The sequence below is a fragment of the Oncorhynchus nerka genome, linkage group LG10 (genome assembly GCF_034236695.1).
Source record: "Oncorhynchus nerka isolate Pitt River linkage group LG10, Oner_Uvic_2.0, whole genome shotgun sequence".
In the NCBI taxonomy this organism is placed as follows: domain Eukaryota; kingdom Metazoa; phylum Chordata; class Actinopteri; order Salmoniformes; family Salmonidae; genus Oncorhynchus; species Oncorhynchus nerka.
Window position 1 is genome coordinate 37,143,972 of NC_088405.1, and position 15,712 is coordinate 37,159,683.

At 41.2% G+C, this 15,712-nt stretch overlaps 2 protein-coding genes across 2 annotated transcripts in view; one reads left to right on the top strand and one right to left on the bottom strand.

The window, feature by feature from the left end:
* The first annotated feature begins 274 nt into the window (after positions 1 to 274).
* LOC115135259 (placenta-specific protein 9-like) lies at positions 275 to 9,496 on the top strand. The gene is made up of 4 exons (XM_029669748.2): positions 275 to 376; positions 475 to 566; positions 4,016 to 4,107; positions 5,400 to 9,496. The coding sequence occupies exons 2-4, from the start codon at positions 503 to 505 to the stop codon at positions 5,553 to 5,555; spliced, it is 312 nt and encodes a 103-aa protein (XP_029525608.1). The 5' UTR covers positions 275 to 376; positions 475 to 502; the 3' UTR covers positions 5,556 to 9,496.
* The window catches only part of LOC115135261 (serine/threonine-protein kinase 32C-like), a 155,147-nt gene continuing 145,656 nt past the window's right edge, over positions 6,222 to 15,712 (bottom strand). The window contains exon 12 of the mRNA XM_029669749.2: positions 6,222 to 14,019. Coding sequence (XP_029525609.1) covers positions 13,830 to 14,019 — 190 coding nt within the window. The 3' untranslated portion in view covers positions 6,222 to 13,829. The remainder of the gene's footprint in view (positions 14,020 to 15,712) is intronic.

Genomic DNA, 15,712 nt, shown 5'->3' on the forward strand with positions numbered 1-15,712 from the left:
TGAGAACTTGTTCTCAACTGGCCTACCTGGTTAAATAAAGGTGAAATATATATATATATTTTTTAAATAGACTCTTAAGGATTTTTTTTTCTTCACGCTGAATTCACCCAGTGTGTCATTACATATCATATCGTTCCACAATGATTACAACCCCACCTTCATGCCCTTCGTGCTAAATGTTATCCGTGTTGGAGTATGCTTCAGTGCAGGCTCCAGCTAGGCTGAGGAGTTCCACCCTAGAAACAACCCCCCACCCCTCCCCTCAGATAAAGGGCTTTTGTTCTGCATCTAATGTTTTCATTAGGAAACTGGGTGCAGCTGAGGGAAGAGGAGAGACAGAGAGACTTTCAATACGTTTTTGGGCACTGAATACACTGTGAGTATTTCTTTCTCTCTTTATTCCTCTTTCTTTTCTACTTCCTCCATATTTCTCTCATTGCAAGAGACAGTTAAGACTCTGCTTTTACCCTCCAGCTGTACTCCAGGTTTCCTCTCCTACGCCATGACCCGCCCCTACACCATCTCACTTGGACTCCTGCTCCTCCTCATTGGCTACGCAGCGGCAGGTAAGAGACATGATTGGGTGTTGCTGGGGTTAGAGGTCATAGGGTAAAGGGCAGGGGGCACAGGAGATGGGTAAACAAACCATCAATAGGTGTGTTGTTTACTCTGTCAGATTCTGTTTTTATCTGGAACCAAAAATGATTTTCCTATGGGGACAGCCGAAGAACACTTTTGGTACCCTGTTTTCTAAGAGTGTAAATCATTTTTTAAAATCAATCAATCAATCAAATGTTTTTATAAAGCCCATTTTATATCAGCCGATGTCACCAAGTGTTGTACAGAAACCCAGCCTAAAACCCCAAACAGCAAGCCATGCAGATGTAGAAGCGTAATGTGATGTCAAAGCTTACATGAATTGGGGATCTTTCCACTGTGAAATGGACCTGCTCTTTAAGGAATATCAATCTTGGTCATTCAGCATATAGGTTACAGGATGTGTGTGTGCGGAGGTGATGGTTGGATGAACATGTGTGCGTGTGTGTGAGAGAGAGAGAGAGAGAAAGGCCGTGTCTGAATACCCAGACTAGAGTAGTAAATAGTATGAGAAAAAGTTTAGAAAGTCGTTTTCTGAATGAATCATTAAATGCGCAAATGCGTTGACTCCCGCCATTCTTTAATTTTGGTGAAGCGCATCAATTTATCTGATTATCAGCTGTTGTCGAACACGTGAGTTGGAAAAGACAATTGAATTAAAATGCCAAAATGTGTATACAGTTTATGTAGTACGCTAGTCTGGGTATTCAGACACGGCTAGAGAAGAGAGAGAGACAGAGAGAGAGCGAGAGAGAAAAGGGACTCATGGGGTTAGAACATCTGTTTCTTATTTTTAAAGCGTCATCGACCATTCTCCATGTAGTACTTCATCAGTACAGTGTTTGACTACAAACATCTTCAATCGTATCCATATGTCCTGTGTCTGTCTCCAAACCTATCATTCCAACCTTGTTCATTGCTCAAACTGACTTCCAGAGAAAATCACAAACACTTCGGTCACTCCTCCATATCCTACTCAATATAGGCTTGAGTGTGACTTCATACACCAGGAATGGCCAACTGTGGCAACAACACATAGAACCACACATTTCTCGCTCTCTCTGCCAACACACTATCGATCCAGGAAATACCCTGGAGATCTGACTAACAACTTGTTAGTCTTATTTTCATTGGGGGGCCTGTATTAGGCAATAGCTGGTTTGTGGGACCACTGGTGTTGTGTACTAACTGATCTAATGCTCTGACTCAGACTGTGTTCTTCATTATTCACTCCACCGCAAACACTCACGCCATCTTCCCGAACCCTGTCTCCCAGGGCAGAGTGTGTTAGATCAGGCTCCTGTGGGCTGCTGTTTTTTCCTTTCCTATAGCCGGTTTCCTCTGAGTGTGTGGGTCAGTATTTCTCAACCTCCTGGTGCAACTATGATAGAATACACAAAGGAGTGTGCACTTCATCAGGCATGTCATCATCTGCCTCATTTGCCTTTGTCCAACACACGCCCCCCCCCAGACAAGCTTTAGCTGCAGTCTTAGGGCCTTTTGGTGTCCTGACATGTTGATAGCCAAACCAGAGAAGCACAGGCTGTTTTAACTACCAGAGCAGGGAATTCTGGCATTCAACAGCAAACCACTAGGCTCCGATTACATACGCTGGATAGCTATAGAACCGAGACGGCATCCTGCCTGCATCGGTGTGCCCGTGTGTTTGTTTGTTCTCACGTGCTAAACTTCAATTCAAAAGACAATGCCCTCCATGCATCTTTCCCAGATTGTGATCAATTGACACGTCACACGTCTTCCTCAGGGGAAAAAGCCTTGAAGTTTGCCGACCGGCTAATGTGTCCAGATGGATTTCACATACGGGAAGTTATGGGACCGTCTGTAGTACTGACGCAGAGACATGTGGTGCGTTTTTTCTATTGAGAGAAATCCAAAGAGGAGCTCCGTCTCACATTCATCCTTTGGGATTCCTTGGCTTTTCTCCTGGGTCCACTTGGCATGCTCTGTGGTGGTGTAATGGAGCTTATGAAATTGTACCGTGGGATAGCGCCATAAAAACAGCACAACTGGTAATTCATGACTGCTGTTCACAGGGCACTGGAGGACAGTCATGATGTTGGAAAAGTAAATGCTCCTTATGTTGTGTTACTTTTATGACCGGCAGGGAACAGACTACTATACATGTGAGAGAGGCCAAATTCAACCCTCAACAGACTGCTATATATATATATATATATGTTGTATGTAACGGTCTTTGTTCTGTGTTTGTAATGCCTTTTAGTGTGCATATCTACATTAAAAAACGTTCCTACGGTCCTAGGACGATATATAGTAAGAAAGACATTTCCAGCTTGAATGGTTTATGTTAAAACGTTCTGTGACGTCATGGAAACCAGGTGCAACAGGAAGTGTGGCTGAAGAGAATAGACAGGGCTCCATGCCATAGATTATACTGTACATGTTCTATGCGTCATTAAGAAGACACCTGTCTTCACAGACAAACGGACCACACATCCCAGCCACATTCCTCACTGCCATAGCGACCAGCGCTTCAGCTCACAGAGAAAAATAAGGGCTCTTAAAAAGGGGTAGGTGGTTAATTGGAACCATAAAACCTGCATGGCAAATGGAAAAAGGTGGTGGAACAATGTATGGATGTTTTTCCATGTTTCTCCACCACACCCAACCCATAAAGGTTCAAGGTGGATTCCAACTGAGAGCACCACACAGTTCACTGCCAGACAAAGTGTTGTGTATCAAAGCTAAGCCAAAAGGTGTAGTCTATTTGGCCTAAGGTTATGCACGTATGCAATGCTGCACTAACTCTGTCCCATACTGCACTGACTCTGGATCATCGGCATCTCTTCTGAATAAACTGGGTCACGGCCTGGTGAAAGTGAGGGTGTACTGATCCTGGTTACGTTTGCTGGAGCGCCATGTCAGCAGAATGACATGTGGCTAGGGGTTTGTGGTGAACTGATTGGCTGGGCAGCAGGCTGACTGCAGAGCGGAGATGTAGAGGTAATAGAAAACACGTTGAACGGTCTGTGAACCAGACAGACGGGAGAGGGAGGGAGAACAAGGGAGAGGAGACGAGGAAGACTTGTTTTGGTGACCTTTACAGATTAGTTGGATTCATAATGGAACAGAACTGAGGTTTTTTTCCATTTCTGCAGAGAAGAAATTAAGCTGTGGATAGAGATGGTATAGAAAAAAACACTGGGTTTTCTCAGGGAGGTTTTGAGAATTCTGCTCTGGTGTGTATTGAAGTCTATAAGTATGTCCTCTAGTCTAGCCTGTTTGAAGGATGTACAGTAAGACTAAGCTATTGAAATGATAAAAGAACAGGTGTTGGTTACGTCAGAAATAAAGTGAGAAAACATGATCTGTTCTTCAAGATAACACATATTTGTCTTGTAATCAAAAATGATCCCTGCTGGCCTGTGTTTTCCATCAGGACCCGAGTCTGCGCTCCAACCCAGAGATGTCCGGCCGAGTGCCTGTCAGGACCACAGTACTCTTCACGACAGACTGGATGTAGTGGAGAAGGTGGAGTAGTAATCAATGCTTTTCACGGTCTTGTTTGGTCACACGTTAAACAAAACACATCTAATAAAAAGCCTTTAGAAACACGTTATAAGACATATGTTTCTGCTTCACAAACCACTCATCACCAAACATCATGGCATAATGAAAGGTGATATAACAGGTCCTTACGTATGCTGTGGTGTGACCTTTATGGCACTCTTTAGTATGACATAGTAATATTCTTCTAAGTCATTTAAGTAGTAGGACTTAAAGGGTTCAATCAGACACTCAATCTTTGAAGGAATTTGGAAGATTTCCCAGTGGTTTGTAACATTAATACTGTATATCAACTTGTTTTTCGTTTGATCGACGGCAAAACTATCTGCACTATTTCCTTTTAAGGATCAGATTTTTTTTTTTTTTTAGCTAAAGAGCCCATCCAAACGACTCAGCAGTGGAATTCACTCAGTTACTAACATTTCTTCCTCTTTAAATTCACGCCACCCAGAGAGTATTGATGTTGAGTGATTATTAAGTGCATTTGAGGAGAACCTATCCCCGGCGGGTAGCCTAGCGTTTAGAGAGGCGATCCAGCAACCGGAGGGTTGCCAGTTTGAATCACGGGTCTGACAGGGAAAATATGTTAGGAAGTGAGCTGATAACTGGAGGGTTGCTGGTATCAAATCCTAGATGCTGTTGTGCCCTTGAGCAAGGCACTTAAACCCTCAAAACAGTGGTGGGTATAGGATAGTTAAAAACAATGGTAATAGCTTCAGCTTGTACATTGATATGCTATATGGAAACTTTGCCATATCTTACTTACTATCCAATTCTTTAAAGAGATTCTCCGGTACTTTTTAGTCATTAGTTCTGAAAGTAGGCTCACGACCCAAAAGTGATCCCCGAAAATGGCTTACTACGTCACATATGTGCAGATATGTGTACCGTGTCATTTCTCTCTCAATCGTTCTGTGTGCATCTTGCTAGCTGTCACTCAAATTGCTTGGGGGCTGGCCCATGTGGGGGAAAACTGTAGGGAAAATGGCACCACACAGCTCCAGAAAATAATTGTTTTCATACTAGGGATTTCGTGGGTAATTAAGGTAAAACAGTAAATCTGCTCATAGATTATGCATGTATGAACTACACATGGACACGTCCAGCCCAAAGCGGGAGTTTAAAAAAATACTTACTAGTCGCTAAAGTTCCCGGAGCAAGTCTTTAAGATCGACACTCAGGTCTAGGTTAAAGGGACAGGGCCTAAGAATCCATGTGAGTTGGGCTGATAGATGGTCCCTGTCTGTCTCTTGCAGCATGTAGAGGACACAGTACAAAAGCTGGAGGCTGAGCTGGCCATGCTGCTGGATGCCATAGAAGCCCCTGAGTGGAGTCCCCTGCTGGAAACTGTTGGGAAACCTGTGGTGGACATCCTGGACGGCCAGGGACTGGGAGAGAATGGCGACTCCTGAGAGAGGAAGAGGAGAAGATCTCTGTTGAGCAGCTACTAATTCTACTTCACTTTAGCTTTAGGAAGTGATGAGGGTGCACCTGGCTAGGTCAAACAATGAAAGACTAAATGTACAGTCTCTGCTGTTTTGCTGAAGTTGTATTTTGTAAGTGGACAAAAACGGTATAAAACAAGCCTTCTAAAGTGTAAACACAGGCTTAGTATATATTCTGTGGTACAGTCGCTAGATCACAACACTAAAGCTTAATTGTCCCCGTAATACACTGCTCTGTTCCTCGGGCACTCATCCTTTCTCTCGTCTTTGGCTGAACTTGAATCCCTACACCCAGGGGTAACTGTGTCCCCAGCCTCTCCGGATGTTTACATCAAAGTCGTAAACCATTGATTGTTTTCTCTGGTAATGTCTTCTGTTTTGGGTGGGATTGACCCTTTTCTGTCCCATGCCTCTCTTCCGCCCCCTGGTGTCAGTCAAGAGTGACACATGCAGCACAGAGTCACGAGGTAGACCTTGCCCTTTAACACAGATCAAGAATCAGGTTACCCTAACCCCCAATCCAATACCAAACCATTAGGGGGCTGTAAATAATACCTGACCCTGTATCCGTGGTTAGGGACCACTAATCATCTCAATGTGGATGAATGACAAAAACAAAATCATTACAGAGACTACTAGAAGGAATGTATTTATTTATCAAAGCAGTTAAAGCAGTATGTTTCAATACACAGAGCAGTTTGAATAGGTACAGTACAAGGCTTCCACTGAGACCCAGGCTAGTTGCAAGTGTATTTATTTAGTCACCATAAAAATGTTACAGAACATGTTCAAAATCGGATCACAAAAAGGAGAGGGGTCATAGATCATCAAACCAGGTTTTTTTTTTTGTTCTTAAAAATAATATACAGTATTTTACTAAATGTTTCTACAAAGATCAGACACTAATGTTAGATGTGAGAGCGGTGATCCTTATCCAGTTCACGGTAAAGGTCCCGTGGTAGTACTTACAACAATGTTATCCGATAAACTAGAATGTAAACACATTGGTAAGAACGTGGTTTCGATTTTTTTCGCGAGTTAGGCAAGCAACATCCGATCAGGAATGGAGATGAATTTTAGATACCAAGGGAATGATATTAGGCTACAATATTGTTGAAAAAAGCTATCCAGGGTTCTATTAAATCCCATGACTATTCATTACAAATACTGAACATAATTACATGGCCATTTCTAGCAGTGGAGACTGAGCATCCAATCAACTTTTTAATCTAATCGTCATTAGAGGACAATGTAAAGACATGTCAAAGAGCTGTATATATACTGTATATAATAAACCTGTGGTTTGAATTGAAGAGAGCGGCCCAGAAGTGTAGAAGAAGGATATCAAGGATCTGGAAGGATTCTGTACGGAGGAATGGTCTAAAATCCCTCCCAAGGTCCTCCAATCCATAAAACATTTGTATTTTGTAAATGTCTCAGTACTGTTATCCTCGTGAGGTATTGAAAGGTATTGAAAAAAAGGGTGACAATAATTTTGACCCCTACCTTTTGAAAAAAGTCATAATATGATAGTATATGCCATTTAGCAGACGCTTTTGTGCAAATATGAAAGTATTACTTGTTAAACAAAATATCTTTCTCTGAGCAGTTGTATTAGTATAAAATAATATAATTTCCCAAACAATATAGCTCCGTATTTGAATTATTTATATGGTCATTTTTGCAAATTTTTTTCAAGGGTGTGATTTATTTCAGACCCCACTGCATGTGTGTGTACATACATACATACATACATACATACATACATACATACATACATTGCATTCGTACAGTATTCAGACCCATTGACTAAGTTTTTGATACGTTACAGCCTTATTCAAAAATGGATTTAATTGTCCCCCCCCCCATCAATCTACCCCATAATGACAAAGCAAAAACAGGTTTTTAGACGTTTACTTAAAAAATGTAAACTGAAATATCACATTTACAAAAGTATTCAGACCCTTTACTCAATACTTTGTTGAAGCACCTTTGAAAGTCCTTTAGGTGCCGAGACTTCTTGTGTATGACGCTACAAGCTTAGAACACGTGTATTTAGGGAGTTTCTCCCATTCTTCTCTGCAGATCCTCTCAAGCTCTGTCAGGTTGGATGGGGAGCTTCGCTGCACAGATATTTCAGGTCTCTCCAGAGATGTTCGATTGGGTTCTTCAGGTCTCTCCAGAGATGTTCGATCGGGTTCTTCAGGTCTCTCCAGTGATGTTTCATTGGGTTCAAGTCCGGTTTCTGGCTGGGCCACTCAAGGACATTCAGAGAAGCCACTCCTGCGTTGTCTTGGCTATGTGCTTAGGGTCGTTGTCCAGTTGGAAGGTGAACCTTCGCCCCAGTCTGAGGTCCTGAGCTCTCTGGAGCAGCTCTCTTTCCCTCAATCCTGACTAGTCTCCCAGTCCCTGCCGCTGAAAAACATCATGATGCTGCCACCACCATGCTTCACCGTAGGGATGGTGCCAATTTCCTCCAGATGTGACGCTTGGCATTCAGGCCAAAGAGTTCAATCCAGAGAATCTTGTTTCTCATGGTCTGAGAGTCCTTTAGGTGCCTTTTAGCAAACTCCAAGCGGACTCTCATGTGCCTTTTACTGAGGAGTGGCTTCCATCTGGCCACTCTACCATAAAGGCCTGATTGATGGAGTGCTGCAGAGATGGTTGTTCTTCTGGAAGGGTCTCCCATCTCCACAGAGGAACTCTGGAGCTCTGTCAGTGTGACCATCAGGATCTTGGTCACCTTCCTGACTAAGGCCCTTCTCCACCGATTGTGCAGTTTGGCCGGGCAGACAGCACTAGGAAGTGTTTTGGTGGTTCCAAACTTCTTCCATTTAAGAATGATGGAGGCCACTGTGTTCTTGGGGACCTTCAATGCTGCAGAAATGTTTTGGTACCCTTCTCCAGATCTGTGCCTTGACACAATCCTGTCTCGGTGCTCTACGGACAATTCCTTCGACCTCATGGCTTGGTTTTTGCTCTGACATGCGCTGTCAACTGTGAGATCTTACATAGACAGGTGTGTGGTTTTCCAAATCATGTCCAATCAATTGAATTTACCACAGGTGGACTCCAATCACATTGTAGAAACATCTCAAGGATGATCAATGGAAACAGGATGCACCAGGAGCTCAATTTCAAGTCTCATAGCAAATGGTCTGAATACTTAAGTAAATAAAGGTATTTCTGTTTTTAATACATTTGCAAAAATGTCTAAAAACCTGTTTTCGCTTTGTCGTTATGGGGTATTGTGTGTAGATTTATGAGGAAAAACAACTATTTAATCGATTTTAGAATAAGGCTGTAACTTAACAAAATGTGGAACAAGTCAATGGGTCTGAATACTTTCCAAATACACTGTGTGTGTGTGTGTGTGTGTGTGTGTATACACACACTACTGATCAAAAGTTTTAGAATACCTCAGTCGGGTTTTTCTTTATTTGTACTATTTTCTGCATTGTAGAATAATAGTGAAGACATCAAAACTGTGAAATAACACATATGGAATAATGTAGTAACCAAAAAAAGTGTTAAACAAATCAAAATAGATATTTTATATTTGAGATCATTCAAATAGCCACCATTTGCCTTGATGACAGCTTTGCACACGCTTTCTCTAAACCAGCTTCATGAGGTAGTCACCTGGAATGCATTTGAATTAAGAGGTGTGCATTCTTCAAAGTTAATTTGTGGAATTTCTTTCCTTCTTAATGAGTTTGAGCCAATCAGTTGTGTTGTGACAACGTATGGGGGTAATATAGAAGATATCCCTATTTGGTAAAAGACCAAGTCCATATTATGGCAAGAACAGCTCAAATAAGCAAAGAGAAATGACAGTCCTTCATTACGATAAGACATTACGATAAGTCAATACGGAAAATGTCAAGAACTTAGAAAATTTCTTCAAGTGCAGTCGCAAAAACCATCAAGTGCTATGATGAAACTGGCTCTCATGAGGACCGCCACAGGAATGTAAGACCCAGAGTTACCTCTGCTGCAGAGGATAGTTTCATTAAAGTTATCAGCCTCAGAAGTTGCAGTCCAAATAAATGCTTCACACAGTTCAAGTAACAGAAAAATCTCAGCATGTTCAGAGGGGACTATGAATCAGGCCTTCATGATCAAATTGCTGCAAAGAAACCACTACTAAAGGACACCAATAATAAGAAGAGACTTGCTTGGGCTAAGAAACATGAGCAATGGACATTAGACTGATGGACATTTTTCCTTTGGTCTGGAGATATTTTGTTCCAACCGCCATGTCTTTGTGAGACGTGGTGTGAGTGAACGGATGATCTCTGCATATATGGTTCCCATAGTAAAGCATGGTGGAGGAGGTGTGATGGTGTGGGTGTGCTTTGCTGGTAACACTGTCTGTGATTTATTTAGATTTCAAGGCACACTTAACCAGCATGGCTACCACAGCATTCTGCAGCGATACGCCATCCCATCTGGTTTGGGCTTAGTCCCACTATCATTTATTTTCAACAGGACATCTAGTCTTGAAGGAGTTCCCACATATGCTGAGCATTTGCTGGCTGCTTTTCCTTCACTCTGTGGTCCAACTGATCCCTAACCATCTCAATTGGGTTTTGGTTGGGTGATTATGGAGGCCAGGTAATCTGATGCAGCACTCCATCACGCTCCTTGGTCAAATAGCCCTTACACCACCTGGAGGTGTGTTGGGTCATTGTCCTGTTGAAAAACAAATGATAGTCCCACTAAGCGCAAACCAGATGGGATGGCGTATCGCTGCAGAATGCGGTGGTATCTATGCTGGTTAAGTGTGCTTTGAATTCTAAAATTCTAAACCAGCAAAGCACCCACACACCGTCACACCACCTCCTCCATGCTTCACGGTGGGAACCACACATGCAGAGATCATCTGTTCACCTACTCTGTGTCTCACAAAAACACACCGGTTGGAACACAAAATCTCAAATTTTAACTCATCAGACCAAAGGACAGATTTTCACTGGTCTAAAGTCCATTGCTCATGTTTCTTGGCCCAAGTAAGTCTGTTCTTATTGTCGGTGTCCTTAAGTAGTGGTTTCTTTGCAGCAATTCGACCAGGCCTGAAGGCCTGATACACGCAGTCTCCTCTGAACAGTTGATGTTGATGTGTCTGTTGAAGCACTTATTTAGGCTCTAATCTGAGGTGCAGTTAACTCTAATGAACTTATCCTCTTCAGCAGAGGTAACTCTCAGTCTTCCTTTCCTCTGCGGTCCTCATGAAAGCCAGTTTCATCATAGCGCTTGATGGTTTTTCTGACTACACTATCCACTATTATTATTATCACTATTATATTACTTCACTATTATTCTACCATAAAGACAATAGTAAAAATAAGGAAAAACCCTGGAATGAGTAGGTATGTCCAAACTTTTGACTGGTACTGTACATGTATGTATGTTATTTAGCAGCAATTTAAGACTTTTCACATAGCCAAGACCATCTAAGGGCATACTTAAACACTGCCCCAAACCTTTGGGCTTATACCTTTTCTATATACATAACTAAGCACATAAAACTCTAACTTACCCACATTGGAGCATAATTACTGACTTATTAAAACATCCATTTAAGGAAGGAAAAGCCTGTGCACTTGAACATATTCTTAAGACAAACTACGGGATGTCAAAAGTTACTGCATACAATCTAAAATATTATACCATCCTTTTAACACTGGGAATAAATGATTTGTACAGTTGTAGGAGGTCGTAAATCTTGTTTTTAGTAAACCTAGACATCACATAGACAGGCAAACAGGGCAGGGCTACACTGATTGGACGAGGCGAAAGTCAAGGTATGCTACTGCCATAGACTTAGTTAGACGACTCATCTTGGTATCTATCCCATTATAGCATCTGAGAGCATGGGCATCGCCATTGAAGTGGTCAAATTTCTTCTTCTTTTTTGTTTGAAAAATGCATACAGCTTATATTAGTGATTTACCACCACCTGCAGTACAGGAGTCCTGAACCAAATCTTGTGTGTAATTTATTTATTGTGGCCACTAATGGCATTGGTACAGTTTAATTAAAGCCATTTACCAACCAGGTAATCCAATTTGAAGTAGAAGCAAATGCTCTGATTATTAACTTTTGGCTCCCAAGCATAGGAATCCCTACTGACTACTTTAAAATTGAGGAAGCCCTCAATAGCAATGTCCATGAAAAAACAGATTATTGCCAAGTAAAGATCTCTATCCATCTCTATGGCCGAAGCTTGCATGTGCAGATACTTGTAAGCCATGCAAACCCTAGCATTTGGCTCTCCTACAAAATCTGAATAAAACCTTGAATAGAGGTACATGCAGGGTTCGAGACGCTATCGCCGTAGTTAATGCGCTTATTTTTATAGGAAAACTGCATTTTTTCCCACCTCACCTTTAAGAGGGATCTTGATTTTTTATTATATAATTAAATACTATTTAATTCCTCCCAAAAAACATTCATTTATCTATAATCACAATAAAATGGTTGTATACAAATGATAGTATTTTCACTTGCTGAAGGAACAGTGGTTCTATGCACAACAGAGAGGAAACATACATTCACACACTCAAAGTTCCTAAGAAATGGCTATGCAAATGGTAGAAAAGCTTTGGCATATGTGCCTACAAGTTGTGCCTGCACACTTGGAAATAAGATCAGTACAACAATGTATGAAGGTTTGGCTTCATACAACTCTTAATTTAGTAACATTTACGTTAATTTAGTAAGAAGTCCCACATAAAACTGTGGAGAGTTAGGCTAGTCTATTTACACGTGTTACTTTGTTAGGCCTTAGGGTTTTAAGGCGGACTATGCTACATGGTCCCAGATGCCCATACTGAGAGTAAATGGCACCACCTTAAATGTACCACTGTCTCTACTAGGTGAAAGTTTCAACTACACAACTCAAAACACTGCCCAATGATAACTTTCTATATGAAATGATCGAGACAATCATATTTGAGAGACAATTGTCAAATTCCACTAGGTTATAGCTATTGTTGTCTATTAAAGGATAATGTAGCTATTCAAAAGAAGTTGATCATTTCTGATCCATAGAAATAGAATGACTAGAACGACTGATCCCCTGTTAGTGACAAGGTTTGTGTTTAACAGGTAAGAACTAAAGCAGTACGAGCATATAGCCCACAATGGAACAGTGTGAGAAGAACAGCATCTTGGCAACAGTCACAGAGATCGATGGTGAGGGAAACCTTCCATTTACACCGCAGTTGTACTTAGGGCCTTTGGAAATCTAACACCGTAGGGGAATATGTTTTGGTGGAGGAGCGTAAACGCTGTAGGAAAATCAAACTGGCATGCTGATGCATAATGTTGATATAATTACGTGTGATGAATGGCTATTGATTAACAATCAACACCATTTAAAGTGGTTTTACAGTATTGAACTAGTGATTTATTTACACTTGCAAAACCTCCTTATCCTTAATGGCCCATACAGTATTATATGCTAATAAGGCTCACTCTCTGCGACTGGAAACAGTATTAACCTCTTAAAGTCTCTATCCACTGCACTACCTTAGAAATAGAATCACATAGAACATGGTAATATAATAGTAATCCTATTTCTATGTGCACTACACTGTATATTGGCATTGTGATACAATTATATATTATCATTGAAATGAAAGGCATTTGGGGAAGGTAACCCAACAGTACTATTGTAGTTCCGAATAGGGTGCACAGAGAGAATGAGAGGGATTGAAAGAGCTACACAGGCAAAGAAAACAAAGAGTGCCTAACTCTATTTGAATAATTCAGCATGTGAGTTTGCAGTGGGAGCTACATCTAGTCGAGGTTGAAAGAGCAGGGAGGCTCTGCTAAAAAAATATCTTACACTCTTAAACCTGGCTCCTATTGCTCTGTATGTCATCAGGCTCATGTACTGTGTCTGCGGCTACTGCTGCTTGTTATCCCCTCTCGTAATGATACCTTACCTTCATGCTATACTGTACGTTGCATAGAAGAGAGTTAGCGCTTACTCTAGGGGCGTGGAGGGCAGGACCGCTCTGGAACCTGCAGTCCCATTCATGCCTTAACGATGGATGCTACAGAAGACGAAATAGGGGAGCCATTTTGTGTCCTGCTGTGTATTGTTGTTCTGCTGTGCGTCCCTGTTCCCACAGTCATCATGGCTACATAAGAGAGGTTAAAGTATCTATAGGCATGGTTACACACACACACACACACCAGCCTGTGAGACCACCAGGTGGCGGTGCGGTGCTAGGAGCTTCCAGGAGAGGAGCAGACTGAGCCGCACATGCTCAGTTTGGAGGAGGACTCAGGTTCGGGATCCTCATCCTCTGTGCCTCCCTCAGCCTCTCCGGATCCGTCTCCATCACCATCATCACCCCCCTCGGCAGCTCCTTCACACTCCCCTCCCTCTGCACCCTCCTCCTGACTCTTTTTCAACCTGAGAGACAGATGCAGACACACGCACCAACACACACACACACACACACACACACACACAGACAGACGGAATAGAGAGAAAAGCCCATTCGTGATTAAAATACATAGTGGGAGTCTAAAGACCATGATATACTCTCTGTTCAGAAATGATGCCCAAGTAGTAAAAATAGAACTCAAGCTCCATTAATTACAGCAATAAAGAAACTCCATTTGCCATGCAGGAAGAATTCCAAATTATTATGCAATCTCAGACACTGGTAAATAATGAATGGGGTATTAATTTAGATCAGGGCTGAAACAATATTCTCTCCCTCATGATCACAGAGCAGTCCCATATAGGGCTGTGGCGGTTACGAAATTTCATCAGCCGGTGATTGTCAAGCAAATAACTGTCGGTCTCAATGGTAATTGACCGTTAATTAACATAAACACATTTAGCATCTCCTGGCTTCCACACACAGCCTACAAGCCATTTTAAAAAGTCTAATAAATCCATGTAACATACAGTAGCAGTCAAAAGTTTGGACACACCTACTCATTCCAGGGTTTTCATTTATTTTTACTATTTACATTATAGAATAATAGTGAAGACATCAAAACGGTGAAATAACACATATGGAATCATGTAGTAACCAAAAATGTGTTAAACAAATCAAAATATATTTTGATGACCACTTTGCAGAATACTTGGTGGTTTTTGAGGCCGGTTTGGTTTTGGTTTTTATTATTTAAAAAATAATAGCTTTATTTTATTTTTATAATGACAAAATGATTTTAGCTTTTATTTATTGATTTATTTTTTGCTTTTGAATGGAAATTAGTTAACATTCAATTGCCAAAACATTGAAAATATTCCATTCTCTGTCAAATCCACATTAAGTAGACATAAATAGGAAATTACTATGAAATAATAATATATTTCAGTTATTTATACTGTACTGCTTGACGTTCCTTAAAGTCATCATCTCATCTCGGCTCAGGCAGTAGCAGCCAGACCATCTAATGTTATCTCTGTGCTCCCCATACTGTACTGTCTTTTGTCATCCTATTTAGCTTGGCTAGTCCGACTGAGTATGGTGCGGAGCTTTCTCGCTAAATAATTTGACTAGTTCTTCAAAATAGATAAGGCATACCTTCACGAATTGTCTCTATCCCTCTCATCATTGTGTTGTGTACTGTACATTCCTCTCTAATGCGGTCTATGCGGATCTAACCTGAAGTAGCAGGCATAAAAGTGTATCTGTCTGAGACAGAAAGAACAGGTGCAATGGATTATGTTCATTGTAGTCAATTACCACGTTTCTGCGCTGAACTAGGTTGAATATTTGCTTAATGAAAACCAAATCGCTCTTCAGCCCAGCGTCCCACATAGTTCTTGACTTGATTTCTCTCATTAATTATTTGATTTCTCTCTAGAGGAAAAAAATAACTTAATGGAATTGATGTAATTGAACCAACGTCGGTGAATTAATTGTTTAGTAAGAAAGTTTAAATAAAAAATGGGTTAATCGCTCAGCACTAATAGAGGAATGTCAGTGTCACTGGAAGCTACATGGTCAGGAAGGATGCAGAATATAAACAGTTATTCACCATAAAACTTAAAAATGGCAGAAACGGAAAACTAATATGAGGCTAATTCATTCTACCACGTTTTAACCCTTGATATGATGACCACATATTGCATCACTGTTCTA

What these genes read in the sequence shown, in the direction of transcription:
- LOC115135259 (XM_029669748.2), top strand. Translation starts at nt 503, where the DNA reads ATGACCCGCCCCTACACCATCTCACTTGGACTCCTGCTCCTCCTCATT. An exon ending in CATTGGCTACGCAGCGGCAG is followed by an intron (nt 567 to 4,015) that starts GTAAGAGACATG and finishes GTTTTCCATCAG; the next exon opens with GACCCGAGTCTGCGCTCCAA. An exon ending in GACTGGATGTAGTGGAGAAG is followed by an intron (nt 4,108 to 5,399) that starts GTGGAGTAGTAA and finishes TGTCTCTTGCAG; the next exon opens with CATGTAGAGGACACAGTACA.